The sequence below is a fragment of the Triticum aestivum genome, chromosome 5D (genome assembly GCF_018294505.1).
Source record: "Triticum aestivum cultivar Chinese Spring chromosome 5D, IWGSC CS RefSeq v2.1, whole genome shotgun sequence".
Taxonomy (NCBI): Eukaryota; Viridiplantae; Streptophyta; class Magnoliopsida; order Poales; family Poaceae; genus Triticum; species Triticum aestivum.
Window position 1 is genome coordinate 252,875,643 of NC_057808.1, and position 20,526 is coordinate 252,896,168.

Sequence of the window (20,526 nt, forward strand, 5' to 3'; positions counted from 1 at the left end):
TGTGCCAAAAGATTTTTACAACCATCACTGTTTTAGAGTCAACCTATTTTTTTTACTATATTTTGGAAAATAAGTACTCCATCCGTTCCTAAATATAAGATTTTATAAAGATTTTAATATAAACTACATACAGATGTATATAGACATAGTTTAAAGTATAGATTCATATATTTTGCTCTGTATGTATGTAAAAAGACGTAGGGGTAGTTGTATTAGAGCTGCAACGATTAATTTGGATACGAGGGAATGATAGATGGGCGAGGTAAGTCGGCATGGGATAAATTATAGGGAAAAAGCGAGGGGTGTAGGCGAAAACATGACCCCGCCTTTTTGAAACTCCGTGGCGTCGCCTGGCCTGGCATCTTGCTTCTTCTCCCCCCGCTTCCATTTCCACTGTGACTCTCGCCATCAGGACAGGAGCCAGTCGGTCGGTCGCCCCCTCCCCTCCCCTCCCCCGCCCGCCCGCTCGTAAAAACTAAATCTTCTCGTCTCCTCCTCCCACACGCGCACCACGCGTACGCGGACGAGGAAGCGGAGCGCACGCGGAGGAGACGAGCGAATGGCGGCCACCCCCACCCGCCATTAGAAGTCCCAGTCCAGTCCAGGCACCGCGTGCGCAGCGCAAAGCGAGGAGCGGCCGGCAGGGGGCATCTCATTCTCCTCGTGCCTCCTCCCTCTCTAGTCTCTAGTAGTCCGGCAGCCCTGGTCCCGGCGGGAGGAGAAGATTCGGGCCATCTCCATCGGGCGCACGAGAAGGAATGGGCAGCTACGCCTACCGCTACTGCATGTGCTTCACCCGCAAGTTCCGATCCCCGGACGCGCACCCGCCCCCCGACGTCCGCGCCGCCCACGCAGCCGCCGGGGCCGCGCACGGCGACGACGGCCTCCGCCGCTTCCTCGCCGACGTGCAGCGCGAGGACCCTGCCGAGGCAGACCGCGTCCTCGCCGCGCTCTCCGGCGGCGGCGCCGCCGGCGGGATCGCCCGCTTCGTCGGCCGGTCCCCCGCCGCCGCGCTGCCCACGCTCGACGACTTCTTCGGCTTCCTCTTCTCGCCGGACCTCAACCCGCCCATCTCCAACAAGGTTCGTTCGTTCGTCCGTCTGTTGCTTGATTCATTGCTGCTGCGGGGAAACAGATTGATTGCACGATCTAGTTGCGGTAAATTGCGGCCGATTCTGGTTGGCTTCGACCTTCCATGTGCTGCTCTGTCTCGCCATGCAATGCTAGCGGCGGTCAACGACCTTAATTCAACTCGCTCCTCCTTGGATGTGAATGTGATGCAAGGTGAATGGGCGTTGTTGACTCCACATCCGCAGTGGGTGGGTTGACCATCGCTTTCCCATACCACTCAACCAAAAAGGGAGGCTATTTCTAGGTAGTAGAAAACCACCTCCTGCCACAGGAGAGGCCTGGTTTCACTTCGTCCCCCGCACAACCAGCAAGATTGCTCTATCGTTTCGGGATTGTTCTTGTCGACTTTTGCACGAAATGCTTCCAAAAATAAATAGATAGCCGGTTGTACAGAATGTGCGCCTGGTGCTGCTCATTTGTTACCTGCTTTTATTTTTCTGTTGCTCTTACCATACATTACGTCTCATTCTTACTTTAATTCTCTTCCCAGGTTCACCAGGACATGTCGGCCCCGATTTCTCATTACTATGTATTCACCGGTCACAATTCTTACCTCACCGGAAACCAGCTCAATAGTGACTCCAGTGACGTTCCAATCATAGCAGCATTGCAGAATGGCGTGCGAGTGATTGAACTCGATATGTGGCCAAACTCCGCAAAGAACTGTGTTGACATTCTGCATGGAGGGTATGCATTCTGCTTCCTCAACCCATAGATTTTATAAATACTTGCTGTATTTACATTGCAGCACGACACTCCATTATGGTTGCAATGTACTGGTATAATTTTGGCGACAGAACAATTATTTTATATCATGATTTCCTTTTTAACAAAAATTTAATCTGAGCTTAGCTTAGCTCTGTTTCTGGAGTGAATAAATCACACTAGTGAGCACCCTACCGAGAAAGGTCAAATACTACATGGTCCTGATCAGTGTTCGGAGGCACCCTGGTAGATGGTCCTGCTGTACTGCATAGCATTGATTACATGTTCACCTACGAGCCTGTGAGTGTATTTGTTGCCCTTAGTGTTCAACAGTGTACATGTTCCACCCTTTCAGGGTACTAGAACTAACAGGGTTGTTGCAATATTAAATAAAAATACTCTGCCAGTGATTTTTTTTTGGGTACTGCATGGATAAGATAGAATGTGAGATTACATGCTAGTACATGTTTTCCCATGGTACCAAAACAAAAATGAAATGTGCTTAATCTTGAACAGTGACATATTTCAGGATATTTGGGACTGGTAGAGTTATGAAATGATATAAATTTTGGTTTCGCTAAATTTCAGTCACTTGCGAATTTCTTTGTTCTCAGTCGATGCCGAGGACCATCGATCGGAAGTTGTGATCCATCCAATATTTCATTTTTTAACTCTGAGATTAAACACTACAATCTTTTGTACTAGATGAACAAATTATTACAACAAGGTGAATATTTTTTTAGATCTGTATGGATATATTTGTAAAATTAACTGAGAATAAGTTATAACCTATTTATTAGCTTCTGAATTCTATCTTTTATTTTCTGCTTGTTAAGTCATAATCTGCTTCTTGAATTTGCAATCATCCTAATTTTTTCACTATGTTCCCTAAGTCTTCTTTTTTGTGCCATTTGAAAGGACATTAACTGCACCAGTAGAAATCATGAGATGTTTAAAGTCCATTAAAGAATACGCTTTCTGCGCTTCAACATATCCTCTTGTAATTACTCTTGAAGATCACCTCACAGCAGATCTCCAAGCCAAAGTAGCCGGGGTAAAGTTTACTTTATATATCTTTTCCTGCATGTATTTTGTTTAAATCCTCAGTTCTGACTCTAATTATCTTAGATGATCACGGAAACATTTGGAGACCTCCTTTACGTCCCTAGTTCAGACACACTAAATGAGTTCCCTTCTCCAGAAGCTCTAATGAGAAGGATAATCATCTCAACTAAACCCCCACAAGAATACAGGGAATTTCTTAAAGCTCAGGGTGATCAGAAAATCAGTGGCAATGCAGATAAATTAGCAGAGGAAGGAAACTTGAGAAGAATAGATTCAAATGCTGATGATTCTGATGGCAAGGTCTGCAATTTTGTCTGCCTTTTGGAGGCATGCACCCGTTAAAAATAAAAGGTTATTATGTACAGAAATTTATTTGTTGCCATAAACAGGATGAACCAGATGACGAAGATGACGAAGAATCTGAGGAAGAGGATCCTAAATTTCAGCCGGATACTGCCTGTGAGTATAGGAAACTAATAACAATCCATGCTGGCAAACCAAAAGGCCGTATGAGGGATGCGCTTAAGGTCGACCCTGACAAAGTCAGACGTCTTTCTTTGAGCGAGACACAGTTGGGTAAAGCAACAGCTTCTCATGGTGCTGATATCATAAGGTAATTGGAATATACAATAGTTGATTATAGGAAGCTCAGTGCAGAAGAACTTTAGAATTTTTGGGCCGAATAACTGAAATACGACAGGTGTAGTTGGGTTTATGAACCCATATATGTCCAATTACTTTTATTATTGTTATAGTCTTCAGTTTTTAATGCGACAAATGAACTGGTGGCAACAAAAACGCAATGCTAGACTATGACTTGGAAAGATATTACATGAACAGTCATGCTGCTACTCTTACACCATATCATGAATCAAAATGTGCCTAAATCACTGGGGTACTGATGGTAGCAACTGCTACATTCTCACAGTTTAATTTGGTCATACCATACTAATCTCAAGGGGATTTATTGTGAAATACCCTGGTTAATATTTGGAAATGATTGACGTTCCTAGTTGTGGCATTTCAATCCATGTATCTGTGTGCAAACATTACTGTGTCAATTTATTGTTACCTTTTGTTACTCAATATACTTTTCACAAGGGAAGCTGATACACTGCTGGACCATGAACAATTAGAAAACTAATTTAGCTTTGATTCAGGTTTACTCAGAGGAATATATTAAGGATTTATCCGAAGGGTACAAGGATTAATTCTTCTAACTATGATCCAATGAAGGCCTGGACTCATGGTGCGCAGATGGTTGCATTTAACATGCAGGTTGGATTACAATTCCTTACTGTCATGACTCATAAATCACCGTTCGCTCATTTTTGCTTATATTTATTCCTCACATAGTTTAAGTTTGAGCATCTCGCGCATTTGGAGATAACATTTGGTGACCTATCAAATATAATAATCTGGATCAACAATGACTTGAGAGAATGAATAAGGAGTTCTCACCAACTGTTCTAATACTACGTCTTTGCCAAACCTCACCTACTCTTGCTTCCCATTTTATTCACATAGCAAGGCAGCAGAAAAAACTTAACAAAAGTGGGTCTGCAACACTTAAAAATAGTATTATACAGATCAACTTATAATAGTTAGCTGTTTGGACACACTCTGAATCTGAAGGTGAAGTTAAGCTGTTTGGACACACTCTGAATCTGAATTGCTGCAATTGCATCAGTAGCTGTCATGTACTTATAATAGTTAGCAACACTTGATCATTCAGCTTTCTTCCTCTTTTTTGACTGGCCTTTGAAATTTCAGGGGCATGACAAATCGCTAAGATTAATGCAAGGATTTTTCAGAGCCAACGGTGGCTGCGGATACGTTAAAAAGCCCGACTTCTTGCTAAAGACAGGCCCAAATGGTGAAGTGTTTGATCCCAAAGCGAGCCTGCCGGTGAAGAAAACCCTTAAGGTCCACCCACATATACGTATTGCTGAAAACTCTTAAGGTGTCCACCCACATGTACATATTTCTGTGAAAACTAACACATTTTGTAATGCCTACGCAGGTGAAAGTGTATATGGGGGACGGGTGGCGCATGGACTTCAGTAAGACTCATTTCGACGCCTTTTCTCCGCCCGATTTCTACGCCAGGGTACGTGTCTCATGATCTCCTGCGGTGAAAAAGCTCAACTGGAGTGGCAACTTTTTGTTGAGAATGTATATGGTTGGCAATGTTGAATAAAACAGGTGGGGATCGCGGGGGTGCGGGCGGACTGCGTGATGAAGAAGACCCGGACGATCGAGGACCAGTGGGTGCCGGTGTGGGACGAGGAGTTCACGTTCCCGCTGACGGTCCCTGAGCTGGCCCTGCTGAGGGTGGAGGTCCAGGAGTACGACATGTCGGAGAAGCACGACTTCGGGGGGCAGACGTGCCTGCCGGTGATGGAGCTGAAGCAGGGGATCCGCGCCGTGCCCCTCCATGACCGCAAGGGCAACAGGTACAAGTCCGTCAGGCTCCTTATGCGCTTCGAGCTCATCTAGCCAAACGGTCAGCATTGTGGAGGGGGGCTGGTTGTGGTTCAGTCAGTCTGGTGCTATATTATGTGGTGGTAGGAGTAGCCGTATTGTCGGAATATAAAATAATAATAATGTTAATGTTCTTGTGTAGTACTGTAGTAAGTCAGGGAGTTGTGTTAAACTGTTGTCTGCTGTGCTAGTTACTGCTACAGTGGGGAGGAAAAGTGCAGTGCAGTATATACTGGGGTGGGGTGGGGTGAGTAAGATTTTTGTGACAGGAATAAATGTTTCATTCTGGGACTGCCGATGAACTCTACTCTGGCATGGTTTGGTTTGGGAAAAGTTAGTTGGTTGGGGTGGCCGATCTCGGATGTTACACGTGGGATGCTGCTGTTATCGTCAGTCTTATCCATTTTTGCTGATAGAACCAAGGCCGGGGCCCGCTGAACAGGAGGAGCAGTTGGATCTTGGCTATCCTTTTCCTTTCCTTTCCATTCATTGGTGGCATGGGAAATGACATGTGCATATTGCTGCAGAATCCTCCTCAAGATCGAACAAGATCACTGGTTGTGTGCATGGAATAGTTATCTTTCATACGATCCTCAAAAATAAAATAAAAGGTTACTCCTTCCATATCATATCAAAATAGGCGTTTTCTATTTTGATAGGGAGGGAGTATCTGCCATGCGCGGTAATTATTGTACCATGTCAAAAAAAAAAACATGAGAGGAGATGTGCAGCGGCTGTGGCAACGGCATCACACACAATTCAGAGTGGCCAATGGCCACACGAGCACCAGCAGCACGAATAAAGCTGGGCAGCAGAAATAGGCCCAAAATGGAGAGAAAAACTGGAATTTTTCTCTCTTAAAAAAAGCTTTTTTCCCCTTCCCTGTCGTTTTGGGTTCCTGCTCGCGGCTCGCCGCTTCTCCACCTCCCGTGTCCCCCTCCTCCTCCCGGCCACCCCTCCCCTCCTCTCCTCCCCTCATCGAAACAAACAACGCAAGCTCAGGCCGTTCATCTCCTCCGCCGCAGCTCGCCGGAAGGGAACAGAGGGGGACCGCCATTCGTCCACCTCCGCGGGCGACAGAGGCCCGCCTCCGGCTGACCACACATGCGGCCGCTCGCCGGGATCCACCGCGCCACCTAGTGCTGCCGCCGCCGCCCGCCCCGTCACGATGGCGTCCGACCAGCACCCCCTCGACTCCTTCCTCGCCGCCGCCCGCGGCGCTCTCGCCCACCTCCACCTCCCCGGATCCGATTCCAAGCAGCAGCATCAGCAGGAGCAGCGCCAGCCTGACTGCCTCCTCCACCTCCACGTCGTCCTCACCAACTTCCTCCACAAGCCCCTCCGGTCATTCTCGAGATGCTTCGGCAACGACCACAACAAGCCCAGGCGAGGCCGGACCAAACAGGCCACGCCGCCGCTCCTCGACGCCGGGAAAAGGCAGCCGCTGCCGCAGCAGCAGCTGGAGCTCCTGCTCTGCATTGCGTTCGACGCCCTGGCGCACAACCTGCAGGCGCTGGAGGGCGCGTGCAGGCAGAAGGGCGAGGAGTTCGGCAGCGCCGCCCTGCAAATCGACCAGTTTCAGGTCGTCAGGAAGGTCATCGTTGGTAAGAAGGCTGATTTCGACGGGTTCCTCTCCAACCTGGGGTTCGCCAGGCTGGGGGCGCCGGCGGCGAGCTTCGCCGATGACTCCCAGGCCTCGGCGCCACCGGCTGCTGGCCAGGACGGTGTAATCGGGGAGAGGGAAGGGGCTGACAGTGGTGGTGATGCTGCACAGCCACCGCAGAAGTTTGCCGGCCGGTTGCTCAACATCCCATTGTCGAATGTGGAGCGGCTGCGGTCAACTCTGTCCACGGTTTCACTGACGGAGCTGATTGAGTCGGTTCCACAGCTGGTTGGCAGATTGTCGACTTCAGTGGATAGCCATCCAGACAAGAAGAAGCTTTTCTCCGTGCAAGACTTCTTCCGGTATGCAGAAATCGAAGGTATAGTAGCGCCGTTTTCCAACACGAGGAATTCCTCGCATTATACTTTGCTTATTTCGTGTATAGGCTGATGATTTGCATTTGTCAGAAGCTTATCATGTTTCTTGTCAAATAAAGAAATATGTTATCTATAGGGTGCCAAACAGAGAATTGCCGAATGAAACTGCTGTAGGATAACTGTTGAAATGTACTACTATACCTCTGTATCAAAATATAAAACGTTTTTGTAGGCTAGTTTAGCCTACAAAAACGTCTGGTAATACATTGTTTATTTCTATCAGCCTGAACTGCATAATTGTCTTATTCACATAGATGACCTTCCAAGATGCAGATTGAGGATCTGTGCTAATAGTGTAGTGAGCTTTACTCGCGTATTACGTAGAAAAGTGTCTTTTAGGCCTGTGAGCGTTACTTGCGCCCTCGTTGAACACCGGCGAAGGTGATAGTTCCATCATATTGCTTTACCATTTTAATAAACGCTACTTGGACTATGCACTACAATCCTTTAGAGCAAGACTTCTCCAGGTCCAGGGTAATCTAATGGTTGAGAGGGTATTGTATCATCTATGTCAATACATCTAGAGCTCCAGAGATTGGTTTGATGCTGTCACATATTGCTGAAATCTTTTAGAAAAGTAATGCTGCTGAAATCTTACTAGTGAGAACGTTCATTTGTTATTCTTTTCTAAATGAATAGCGGTAACTCTGGCCATGTTTCACCTAAGTTCTACTGTGCACCTATTGTTGCTGCAGGGAAGCGATTCTTTGAGGAATTGGATAGAGATGGTGATGGCCAAGTCACCCTAGAAGATCTTGAAGTTGCTATGAGAAAGAGGCGATTGCCGCGGAGGTACGCTCGGGATTTGTTACGGCGTACCAGAAGTAACAGGTTTTCAAAGTCGATTGGGTGGAAACAATTTCTGTCCTTGATGGAGCAGAAGGAGGCAACAATACTCCGGGCATACACCACATTGTGTTTGAGCAAGTCTGGGACGCTTCACAAGAATCAGATTGTTGAATCGTTAAAAGGTGCAGGCCTCCCGGCCAATGAAGATAATGCTGCTGCCATGCTGCGCTATCTAAATGCAGATTCAGAAGGATCAATCTCATACAGCCATTTTCGCAGTTTCATGCTTCTACTTCCTTCAGAGCGCCTTGAAGATGATCCTCGGTATGTCTAGCGTGATACTACATCTGAGTTGACTTGAGTGAACAACCAACTAGGCATGGCAATAGTTGCCCTTTCTTGACTACTCCCTCCGTCCCATAATATAAGAGCGTTTTTGACACTACACTAGTGCCAAAAACGCTCTTATATTATGGGATGGAGGGAGTATCTTTTAGCAGTGTTCCTACTCAGATTGCCATTGACTTGTTTCTTCACTTACAAATGCATTCAGGAACATTTGGTTTGAAGCAGCTACATTGGTTGCTGTTCCCCCACCTGTAGAAATATCTGCCGGAAATGTTTTGAAGTCGGCTTTAGCTGGAGGTCTTGCTAGTGCCCTTTCTACCTCTATGTTGCACCCTATTGATACAATGAAGGTACAGCAACATGCTTCCATTCACCTTTCAGTTAAAACAAGTTCGGTCTCCAAAGCATTCATTCAGCAATGCCTTCACTAGACATTTTTAGAGATGGATATCTTTGTGACCAAAGTGACTGAAGCCAAATAAGTTAACATCAGATAATGTTGAACAACATATGCACCTTGTAGGCTCCATGTCAGAGAATTAACCATAAAGCAAATCCTAGGACTCTTGACCATATGCAACTAAAAAGTTAAAGGAAGCACATCTAGCACAGTTAGGTCTATCGCGAGCTATCACTGCATAGTATGACAACTCATTATCTGCTACTCCCTCCGTTCCTAAATATTTGTCTTTCTAGACATTTCAAATGACTGCCACATACGGATGTATGTAGACATATTTTAGAGTGTAGATTCACTCAGTTTGCTCCGTATGTAGTCACTTGTTGAAATGCCTAGAAAGACAAGTATTTAGGAACGGAGGGAGTATAAGCTTACTCACCATATCCTGTGTTAGCCTAGGCTGGCTGAAGTTTAATGATCTCGTTGAGAGAATTTGCAGTCCCATGGAGGTTTCTCATTCAAGTTTGTCTTCTCATATTATCAGACACGTGTCCAAGCATCTACGCTCTCATTTCCAGAGCTAATTGCAAAGCTTCCACAAATTGGGATTCAAGGACTGTATCGAGGTTCTATCCCTGCAATTCTCGGACAGTTTTCAAGGTCAGTTCTTTTCTAAAATTTTGCAAGCTTTCTTGTGAAGGCTGCATATTCATACGATGCCATTTGCAGCCATGGTTTGAGGACAGGAATCTTTGAAGCAAGTAAGCTCATATTAGTAAGAGTGGCTCCAACACTTCCGGAGATTCAGGTACACTCTTTACTGTTCATGGTCCATATTTACCTTTTCTATTATCTACAATTCAAAGTGTTGAAATGTTGTATAATCGACTCACTGTCTCATTGGCATTGAGTCTGGACCCGCCTTGTCAGCGTCAGAACAGAAAGTTTTTAGCTGTAGCATTAATTCTTTGGCTTGTATCTTACCTCCGTGCTAATTAGAAACCTGACCTGCCTAAGCCATCATGTATAGAACCACATTCTTTTCCCTTGATAGCATTCTGATATAGTTACAGAAGTTATTCTGCTTGGCTTACACCTGAAGTAGGATATTGGCGAAAAGAAAGAGTCCTTGAATAATTGTTTTGCCTTATATCTGCTCCTCTCGCAGGTGCAATCGTTGGCTTCCTTCTGCAGCACAATCCTGGGAACCGCAGTCCGTATTCCTTGTGAGGTTCTTAAGCAACGGTTGCAGGCTGGAATCTTCGACAATGTAGGGGAGGCCATTGTTGGTACCATGCAAAAAGATGGCCTAAAGGGTTTCTTCCGTGGCACTGGGGCCACTCTTTGTCGTGAGGTTCCTTTCTATGTTGCCGGAATGTGTCTTTACGGTGAAGCTAAAAAGGTAAATTGAATTCTTACATTCTTTTTTCTTTCACCATACCTTCAAATTTAGTCATATATGTTAGTTGTCCAAAGCTGAAATGTAATTTTACATCATGCTTAGTAACTTTTGCTATTAATGGTCTAAAATTTATCTGTTTCATTTGCAATCTCATGTTAGTTTTCCAAAATTAGATGTATCTAACCAATCATCATGCCCATGGTTTTGTAGGCGGCACAGCATGTCTTGAGCAGAGAGTTGGAACCATGGGAAACTATAGCAGTTGGAGCATTGTCTGGAGGGCTTGCAGCAGTTGTCACCACTCCCTTCGACGTGATGAAGACCCGGATGATGACCGCCCCACCAGGCACGCCAGTCTCCATGCAGTTGATAGTCTTCTCCATCCTCCGAAACGAGGGGCCCCTCGGGCTCTTCAAGGGTGCGATCCCGCGCTTCTTCTGGATCGCTCCTCTCGGAGCAATGAACTTTGCAGGCTACGAGCTCGCCAAGAAGGCCATGATCGAAGCCGAGAAGGAGACCGCCGACTCTTTACAAGAGAAGAAGAACATGGTGGGTTCGAGAGGATGACAGACACACTCAATCTGGGTTGGGTTGGCTGGTTACCTCTGTCTATGATGTAAAGAGAGAACTGGAGACATGCAACAGAAGTTTTTGTGCCCTTGTTGCAAAGGAACAGGACAGATATTCCACACAGCCTTCTTACCAAATGATGTTAGGTTGTATCCTTTCCCCTCTTGAGGAAAACTTTTTTGATTTTCCATCTCCATAGGCCTTTACAACACTGTATGTATAGTACTCTAGACGGCAGGAACTACAGGAGTTGGCATGCTGCTCTTTCTTCCTGCAGAGCTTACTTTCACATTCACCTGTGCTTTTCTTGTCCCAGGCTATGATTTGTTTCTTGTTTGAGGATTAAGATGAAATAAAGAGAAGAAAAAACAACAACAAAAATACCGGAGCCAGTTCTGTTCTGGGCATGTGCATACTATCCGAGAGTATCATAAAAAGAAAATATCACTGATCAAGAACATAGGCCATGTGCAAAAACCAACGTTCACTCATACTAATTTGCCTTGCCTTGCCTAAGTTCATGTGCGCCTGACGGGATAGTACCATCAGGTAGTTAGATACTAAACGCAAACGCAAATAGAACGGTAGGAGATTCTGCTTAACTAACAGTAACATCAGTTGTAGCTGCAGAAGTACTGGACTAGTTGTAGCTGTAGAAATTTCTAGCCCCTCCACCGCCATGACGAGGAAGATGCCCGGGATTGTTGTTGTAGTCATAAAAATTCTGGGCTCCTCCACCACCATGGTGGTGACCAGCGTTATGCCGGTCATAGTGTTGGCCTTCTCTAGCATACTCCCTCTGTCCCAAAATATAAGAACGTTTTTAACACCACATTAGTGTCAAAAACGTTCTTATATTATGGGACGGAGGGAGTAGTAATCATCCTCATCCTCATCGTAGTCATAGTCATCATCCTCATCCTCATCGTAGTCATCATCATCGTCATCGTCATCTTCCATGCCATCACGGATAATATTATCTTCATCCCACAGCGGGCACGAGCAGGTCGCTTTCTTGTCTTTCCATTCTTTCCCACAGGTGTAGCAGAATTCATAGCCGCATCTGGAAGAATTAAGCAAGAACAGGATGCACGAAAAGGTCAAACAGGAAACAAATCTGAGGCTGTGAGCATTAGGGCATAAAAAGCACATCAGCAGGGAATTGATTGACATGAAAAATCATAAGAATAGACCATTCACAGTAACATCGGTAAAGATAGATATGCAAACGGCACAACCAGAATTAGATACTTACACACAGGTCATATGGTAGCAGCCCTCTGAGAGTTCAATCATGTGCTTGCATTTGACACATTGGCGCCACAGCTGCTGCCGTGCAAGGTTCTGTAACTTCGCATCATCTGGACGAGCTTGGGGGTACCTACTCTTGTAGTCGTAACAAGACATCCTGTCCAGCTGATGCAGAATGAGCCTCTGCATTTGACACACTTTCTCAATGTGGCAGCATCAGCAATGGTGTACTTTGAGGAAGATTCTTGCAATGGGTGTTTCATTTCACTCAAGGACATCAAGGCTGAACACTTGGGGTACGGGCAGTAAATCTTTTGAGTAGCAGGGATCTGTCCTTCCCTGATGCGTTGCACCATGATATCTAACAGTCGAGGCGATAGGAATATCTTTGAACCCTCCATGGTTAGCTTTGTAGTGCAACCATCTTGTGGGCAAGCTGGGAGAGTTCCATGGAGTAGCTTAACTTTCACATGCTCCTTCATGCAGCAGAAACAAAAGCGATGTGCACAGCCTTCGACCACATGAATTTTAGAAACATCGGTGTCTTCGAGGCAGATGGCGCAGGTCTCTCTTTTCTCCTTGCTAGCATTCACAGCAACAGCTTTGGCAATCTGAGAGAGTATCGAATCTCTTGCTAATTTCATCACGTAATCAAGTTTGCCTCGTTCCACAAGTGAAATTTCACATTGTTTGAATTTCTTTGCTACTGACAGAACCTGATCTATCATTTCTGCAAGCTTCGCCTGTTTCGGGCGCCAAATTCCACGCATCTACAATCCCAAAAATTAGGAAATAAGCATAAGAGTACAGGACATCACAATAAGAGCACTGGTAAAGAATTCAATCATGTGACCACTGAACTTGCATGCGCACCAATTATCTATGCACGTAAGCAAAACGTGAAATTTTGTTCTTTACTCAATTTTCGCTTTGGCAAGGGAAAATACTTCTACTGAACTCAAAACCCAGACCTGCACCGAACTGGATGTTAGTTATTCAGCTTTTAAGGTTGCCATTATGCCAGACAAATAGGAAAAAAAAAAGTTCCCTTGCTATAAATGTCTCATTTTAGTCTTAATCTTTGACCTACACCGTTTGTGAGTACTGAATACTGCTGCCATACTAGTCACATTGACAGCTTACTAAATTGGTCAAGCACATAGCACAATTCATGTCCAAATATAATGTCTTAAAACTAACTAAGCTGCTCTGAACCCAACTACACTCACCTTGGGAATGTTTGAAGTAAAGAGTTCAAGAACATTTTCTGTATAAAACATGAAACCAGGACCAGAAAAATATTTTCAGCTGAAACCGATAACATTAAATGAATAACTAGTGCAGAAAATCCTCCTCTGCTTTTCTAACAGCATAATCAGAAAGCAGAGCAGATAGAGAAACACAAAACATGTACAGCAAATAATTAGGAATATCCAAACGGCACATAGCTGTAAGTTTGTCTTTAAGCTACATTTAGCTTAAGACAGTGATCTCATTTCACCGAAGAGATTCGTTAACTGTATATCCCTGTTGTAAAAACACTATATATCCGATGTATGGTAAAATGGAAATGGGTTATGACCCCTAACCAAACCAATTAGCTAAAGATGGGATTATCCAGTTATGTGATGATAAAGCCATCAGTTTATGGATTGTTGTATTCTAGACTTTTCTTCTGTAACATATGTAACCTCCAAAATCTCAGTCTGCAATCCGTTAGTTCCCAGTACGACTATACAATGAAACAGCCACTGAAACTGTCAAGTACTGTAAACATGAGAAAACAACATTACCAAAATATATACTACAATGAGATCAATTCTGCGATGTGACAAGAAGGTTTTATCTTAACCTGCATAAGCAGATCTGAGGCCTTCAAGTAACAACTAAGCAGTAGTAAAACAGATATAAAAGCGGAGTGATTTAGAGGTTGCATCATGGCATACATGGTTATGGAGTGCCTTGTAATCGTTGAGAATCCTAATGCTCTGGATCCCTAACCCGAGCGCCGCCTGGAGGCCTTCGGTGAGCGCCATTGCCTCGAGCATCATGCGACCGCCCACAAACCCTTCCACCGGCTTCTGTATCCTGAGCACCACCTTTCCCTGGGAGTCGCACAGCGCCACGGCGAGGACCGCGACGCGGGGGTCCCAGTCCCGCGATCCGACCACCTCCTTGCTCGCCATGCCCTTGAACATGACGCGGAAGAGGGGCTTGGTCGAGTCCAGAGGGCGCTCGATGTTGTCTCCGTCGTGGGCCCACTGGTCCTCCGGGACGGCGGCGAGCTCGCGCGCGAAAATGGCGTCGTGGGCGGCGACGCAGGCGGAGGCGGCGGCCCTGGCGTAGTAGGCGCGGCAGGCCTCGGCGTAGCGGTGGTCCTCCTCGGCGCGCGCGAGGTCGGCGGCGTGGATCGCCAGGGCGTATGAGGCGTCCGAGGGCTCCGGCGGCGCGGGGGCGGGCTGGGACAGGGACGAGGAGGAGGAGGAGGCGGCGACGGGGGCTTTGCCTTTGGAAGAGGAGGGATTGCTGGCGAGGGCGTCGAGGCGGAGAGATGCCTGGATGGCCTCGGCGAGCTGGAGCTGGTACGCGAGGTCGAGGTCGGAGACGGAGACGGCGGCGGAGGAGGCGAGGGCGGTCTGCTCGCGGAGCGCGGCGAGGTCGTCGCGGCCGGCCATGATCGGCAGGCACCCGGTCGGCGGCGGTGCGACACACACAAGAGGACGGAAAGGGGGTCTTGGAGTTTGGAAACGGAACGGGAGTATTTTGCGCCGATATTTTCGATATCTTCCGCTGGAAGACACCTGCTGCTGTCAGTGCTCGCATTCATTCGGTGATACGGTGCTGCTGGACTGCCTGGTGCGTTGGATCTATAGGGAAATTCACTCAGCTGTTCACGCATGCCCCTTGTAACATTTGCATCTTGCCCCTCAACAGAAGCCTGTGCTCTCCGTTTCTCACACCAGCATGTAAGTATGATGGATTTTCATAAACACCATCATCATGGACAGTATAGTCTGGTCACCTACATGTTGACTGACTAGGTGCTTACAACTAAATGTCACCTACATGTTGACTGACTAGGCGCTTACAACTAAATATTCAAGTCTCGAAATGCATCAAATACTCGATATATAAGAGAACTATTGTTGTAAGTAATGCTTGTAGAAAATCTCCATTTCGAGAGCATCGGGCGTCTGCTCTGCTCAACCCTTCCTTCCGTGGCATCATTTTCTTGCAAGAATGATAGGTCAACTAGTCAAGCAGTTGATATTGTGTATACGTTCCACAGGAAACCAACCAGGTGTCAAGTATGAGATGTTTTACGGTAGAGGCGAGTAAAGATTAGCCATTCAACAAGCTAATCCAAAGGCTTAGCTTTAATACTAGGAGAAATGGAGAATGAACTTTTAATAAAAGTGCAAAATTGGCGAAGGTGTCAAACAAAACCTATATTTCTTGTTCAGACTCATGAGACGGAAGTAAAAGTTCCCATCTACGGAAACATCATGCCACCATACAACTTATCAAACCGCAAGCCACTTGTTCGCTTTTAATAATTTATAAAGTACTACTCTGAAGCTAGTTGTTGTCGTTCTTAAAACTGAACAAGCCACGTACATATGAAGTCCTCGTATTTTTTTTCACTCTTAATTACATCACTACTAATTGGTGTCATTTTTTTCAAATTATAATTTATTTTTCTTGCGGGGATTCTAAAACTGGAGAGTGGCACCGGTATGCACCGTTGTACACTAGGGAAAGACGTATCCTACCTCCACAACATGTTTGGTTGGGGGTAATTAGAGCTGGGGACTCGGAATTGAAGGGGTATAAGACTTCAAATCTATTGTTTGGTTAGGAGGACTGAGAGTTCATAAGGGAATAATCATGGAACTTGAGACTCCAACTGTCACCGTTTTAGTGAGTCAATCTTAACCCTTCACCATAACTTACGTTAATTTTCATTGTCTAGCCTCTCGTCAATTCCCACTAACCAAACACAGAAATACAGTTTCTCCTCAAACTCTCACGCATAATACCTATCAAACGCCAAACAAAGGATTGGGAATAAAATGACATCCCATCTCTAATCTCAATACAATTCCCAACTCTAAACTCCCATTCCCCTTTTCGAATATTGCCAAACAGGCTGCCAACAGCAGCTTGAGTTGTGCCAAGGGGATGTGTGCGCCGCAGGCTCTACAAGCGACACCATGGTGAGGACCAGATGAACACCGGCATGCGTGTTTGGGTGATCGTCTAACTGATTGTTCTAAACTAAATTACCTTTACAAAAATAAAAGTAAAAATTAAATACTACTACGTACTCACCCATGCAACTATAAACTGCATATTATGTAAAGCCTCATAATTATATTTGCGTACCTTCAACAACCTTTAGTGCATCCGTGAACCGATGGATGGCATGACCGCTGGCGGTCGTGTCGATGCCATTTGCCTGGGAGGAGAAGTGTCGAGCGAGGTAGAATGGGTGTGATGAGAGTACACACCAGAGCGTCGGGTCATCATTACATTCTGCCTGCGCCCGGCGGCGGACTATATATGTTGAGGCTTGGGGGCCACTGCCCCCCCCTCAAGCATTACTACAAGCATTACCCTACCCCCACGACGTCGTTCGAGGTATGGGGTATCACCAAATATTTTTCACTAGATTCCTAATAAGAGAACTATTGCTTATCTAACCGACTCTTTAGGGAGGCAGATGTTCCAATCAATGATGTGCATGCTTGTAGCGTCCAGAAAACAACATTCAAATGTGGAATATGTTGGCTCCGGGTACAGGGTGCCCCTCACATGACATGCAAAACGACCAGATGGCTGGGCCTACAGATTCTGGAGCAGAAACATGGTCAGCTTTTGGTGTTCTAGGTATGACATTAGGGGAATTGTTTGTGTTAGCAGTTGACATGAGTAATGTAGTATTACATGCAATATGTGCCTTTAATATTTAGGAGCAACCCCCTGCTGAGTTTAGCACATCAGAACTATAACTTTCGTTACATATATATAGAGTTTCCTCGCCAACGTTGCATTGTGTTTGGTCAATCTAAAAGTTGAACTGTTGTGGTTTGCTTTACTGGACAACAACATGCTTTCTAAAGGCATTACTATTGTTATGAATCTCTTTTTTTTGCCAAGTTTTGGTCCTTATATTTGAGTTGAATAAAACCAACATGATTTGTCTTCTATAAAAATATGATACGTCTGGATGTACTCTCGAAAAAAATAAAACCATCACGATTAGTTTTACTTGTAGGATTTTATTTGCTTCACTTAATATCAATTGTTGCTTGGTCTTGATGTGCAGGGATGTATGTGTTGGGGAACGTAGTAATTTTAAAAAATTTCATACGCACACGCAAGATCATGGAGATGCATAGCAACGAGAGGGGAGAGTGTTGTCCACGTACCCTCGTAGACCGAAAGCGGAAGCGTTAACACAACGCGGTTGATGTAGTCGTACGTCTTCACGATCCGACCGATCAAGTACCGAACGCACGGCACCTCCGAGTTTAGCACACGTTCAGCTCGATGACGCCCCTCGAACTCCGATCCAGCCGAGTGTTGAGGGAGAGTTTCATCAGCATGACGGCGTGGTGACGATGATGATGTTCTACCGACGCAGGGCTTCGCCTAAGCACCGCTACGATATTATCGAGGTGTAATATGGTGGAGGGGAGCACCGCACATGGCTAAGAGATCAATGATCAATTATTGTGTCTTTGGGGTGCCCCCTTGCCCCCGTATATAAAGGATCAAAGGGGGGAGGTGCGGCCAGCCTTGGGGCGCGCCAGGAGGAGTCCTACTCCCACCCTTTTCCTAGTTGGATTAGGACTTGGGAAGGGGGAAAGAGGAGAGGGAGAAGAAGGAAGGGGGGGCGCCGCCCCCTTCTCCTTATCCTATTCGGACTAGGGGGGAGGGGCGCGCGGCCCAGCCCTAGGCCCCTCTCCTCTCTTCCACCTAGGCCCACTAAGGGCCATTATGTTGCCGGGGGGTTCCGGTAACCTCCCGGTACTCCGGTAAAATCCCGATTTCACCCGGAACACTTCCGATATCCAAACATAGGCTTCCAATATATCAATCTTCATGTCTTGACCATTTCGCGACTCCTCGTCATGTCCGTGATCACATCCGGGACTCCGAACAACCTTCGGTACATCAAAACATATAAACTCATAATATAACTGTCATCGAAACGTTAAGCGTGCGGACCCTACGGGTTCGAGAACTATGTAGACATGACCGAGACACATCTCCGGTCAATAAACAATAACGGAACCTGGATGCTCATATTGGCTCCCACATATTCTACGAAGATCTTTATCGGTCAGACCGCATAACAACATACGTTGTTCCCTTTGTCATCGGTATGTTACTTGCCCGAGATTCGACCGTCGGTATCTCAATACCTAGTTCAATCTCGTTACCGGCAAGTCTCTTTACTCGTTCCGCAATACATCATCTCGCAACAAACTCATTAGTTGCAATGCTTGCAAGGCTTAAGTGATGTGCATTACCGAGAGGGCCCAGAGATACCTCTCCGACAATCGGAGTGACAAATTCTAATCTCGAAATACGCCAACCCAACAAGTACCTTCGGAGACACCTGTAGAGCACCTTTATAATCACCCAGTTACGTTGTGATGTTTGGTAGCACACAAAGTGTTCCTCCGGTAAACGGGAGTTGCATAATCTCATAGTCATAGGAACATGTATAAGTCATGAAGAAAGCAATAGCAACATACTAAATGATCGAGTGCTAAGCTAACGAAATGGGTCAAGTCAATCACATCATTCTCCTAATGATGTGATCCCGTTAATCAAATGACAACTCATGTCAATGGCTAGGAAACATAACCATCTTTGATCAACGAGCTAGTCAATTAGAGGCATACTAGTGACACTCTGTTTGTCTATGTTCACACAAGTATTATGTTTCCGGTTAATACAATTCTAGCATGAATAATAAACATTTATCATGATATAAGGAAATAAATAATAACTTTATTATTGCCTCTAGGGCATATTTCCTTCAGTCTCCCACTTGCACTAGAGTCAATAATCTAGATTACACAGTAATGATTCTTACACCCATGGAGCCTTGGTGCTGATCATGTTTTGATCGTGGAAGAGGCTTAGTCAACGGGTATGCAACATTCAGATCCATATGTATCTTGCAAATTTCTATGTCTCCCACCTGGACTAAATCCCGGATGGAATTGAAGCGTCTTTTGATGTGCTTGGTTCTCTTGTGAAATCCGGATTCCTTTGCTAAGGCAATTGCACCAGTATTGTCGCAAAAGATTTTCATTGGACCCGATGCACTAGGTATGACACCTAGATCGGATATGAACTCCTTCATCCAGACTCCTTCATTTGCTGCTTCCGAAGCAGCTATGTACTCCGCTTCACACGTAGATCCCGCCACGACGCTTTGTTTAGAACTGCACCAACTGACAGCTCCACCGTTCAATGTAAACACGTATCCGGTTTGCGATTTAGAATCGTCCGGATCAGTGTCAAAGCTTGCATCGACGTAACCATTTACGATGAGCTCTTTGTGACCTCCATAAACGAGAAACATATCCTTAGTCCTTTTGAGGTATTTCAGGATGTTCTTGACCGCTGTCCAGTGTAACACCCCGCATGTAACTTGCCATATTTGTAACTCCGACTCTTGCCATTTCCGGCTATGTGATATGTTTTTCCCTCCGTTGTTGGGTTTTGTCTTTCGTTTTGTATTTTGTCATGTCATGCATTTTCATATCATGTCATCATGTGCATTGCATTCGCATACGTGTTCGTCTCATGCATCCGAGCATTTTCCCCGTTGTCCTTTTTCAATCCGGCGCTCCTATCTCCTCCGGTGCACCCCTCTAGTTTTCTTTCGTGTGCGTGTGTCAAACTTCCTCGGAATGGACCGAGGCTTGTCAAGTGGCTTTATTATACCACCCGGAGACTACCGATCAAGTTTCGTTCCATTCGGAGGTCGTTTGGTACTCCAACGGTTAACCGGGCCTCCGCAAAGTCCATTTGAGTATCCAGCAAAAAACCCCTCCAAAACCAGCCCAAAACCCCCCAAACTCTCTTCCATGCTCTAGGTCGTTCGATCACGATCGTGTGGGCGAAAACCGCACCTCATTTGGAGTCTCCTAGCTCCCTCTACCTATAAATGAGTGGGCATCCCGAAAAACGAAATCTCAGACGAAACCCTAACCCTCTCCCTCCGCGCCGCGCCGGACGCGTCCGCTCCGGCCGGACAACGTCCGCCGCGCGCCCGGCCAACCGGAGCGCGCCACGTCACTCCGCCGCCGCCCGG

General features: G+C 46.0%; 2 protein-coding genes and 1 pseudogene across 3 annotated transcripts; 2 read left to right on the forward strand and 1 right to left on the reverse strand.

The window, feature by feature from the left end:
• The first annotated feature begins 395 nt into the window (after window positions 1-395).
• On the forward strand, window positions 396-5,687 carry LOC123120543 (phosphoinositide phospholipase C 6). The gene is made up of 9 exons (XM_044540552.1): window positions 396-1,082; window positions 1,622-1,818; window positions 2,755-2,890; window positions 2,965-3,201; window positions 3,291-3,514; window positions 4,062-4,179; window positions 4,675-4,827; window positions 4,925-5,011; window positions 5,107-5,687. Exons 1-9 carry the CDS (start codon window positions 759-761, stop codon window positions 5,398-5,400), a joined length of 1,770 nt encoding a protein of 589 aa, XP_044396487.1. The 5' UTR covers window positions 396-758; the 3' UTR covers window positions 5,401-5,687.
• Window positions 5,688-6,297: 610 nt separating this feature from the next.
• On the forward strand, window positions 6,298-11,223 carry LOC123120542 (calcium-dependent mitochondrial ATP-magnesium/phosphate carrier protein 1). Its single transcript, XM_044540551.1, has 7 exons — window positions 6,298-7,367; window positions 8,121-8,538; window positions 8,768-8,912; window positions 9,507-9,622; window positions 9,692-9,770; window positions 10,131-10,364; window positions 10,575-11,223. The coding sequence occupies exons 1-7, from the start codon at window positions 6,554-6,556 to the stop codon at window positions 10,929-10,931; spliced, it is 2,163 nt and encodes a 720-aa protein (XP_044396486.1). The 5' UTR covers window positions 6,298-6,553; the 3' UTR covers window positions 10,932-11,223.
• A 137-nt stretch (window positions 11,224-11,360) lies between these two features.
• LOC123120544 (uncharacterized) lies at window positions 11,361-15,114 on the reverse strand (annotated as a pseudogene). Its single transcript, XR_006459487.1, has 3 exons — window positions 14,132-15,114; window positions 12,190-12,955; window positions 11,361-11,997 (listed from the first exon to the last, which is right to left on the reverse strand). The product of XR_006459487.1 is annotated as an uncharacterized protein (transcript).
• Window positions 15,115-20,526: the final 5,412 nt, after the last annotated feature.

Excerpts from the sequence above, each read along its gene's own strand:
- LOC123120543 (XM_044540552.1), top strand. The coding sequence starts at position 759 with ATGGGCAGCTACGCCTACCGCTACTGCATGTGCTTCACCCGCAAGTTC. Across the intron at positions 1,083-1,621 it reads ACCCGCCCATCTCCAACAAG|GTTCACCAGGACATGTCGGC; the intron begins GTTCGTTCGTTC and ends TTCTCTTCCCAG. Across the intron at positions 3,202-3,290 it reads CTGATGATTCTGATGGCAAG|GATGAACCAGATGACGAAGA; the intron begins GTCTGCAATTTT and ends TGCCATAAACAG.
- LOC123120542 (XM_044540551.1), top strand. The coding sequence starts at position 6,554 with ATGGCGTCCGACCAGCACCCCCTCGACTCCTTCCTCGCCGCCGCCCGC. Across the intron at positions 9,623-9,691 it reads ATTCTCGGACAGTTTTCAAG|CCATGGTTTGAGGACAGGAA; the intron begins GTCAGTTCTTTT and ends TGCCATTTGCAG. Across the intron at positions 9,771-10,130 it reads CAACACTTCCGGAGATTCAG|GTGCAATCGTTGGCTTCCTT; the intron begins GTACACTCTTTA and ends CTCCTCTCGCAG.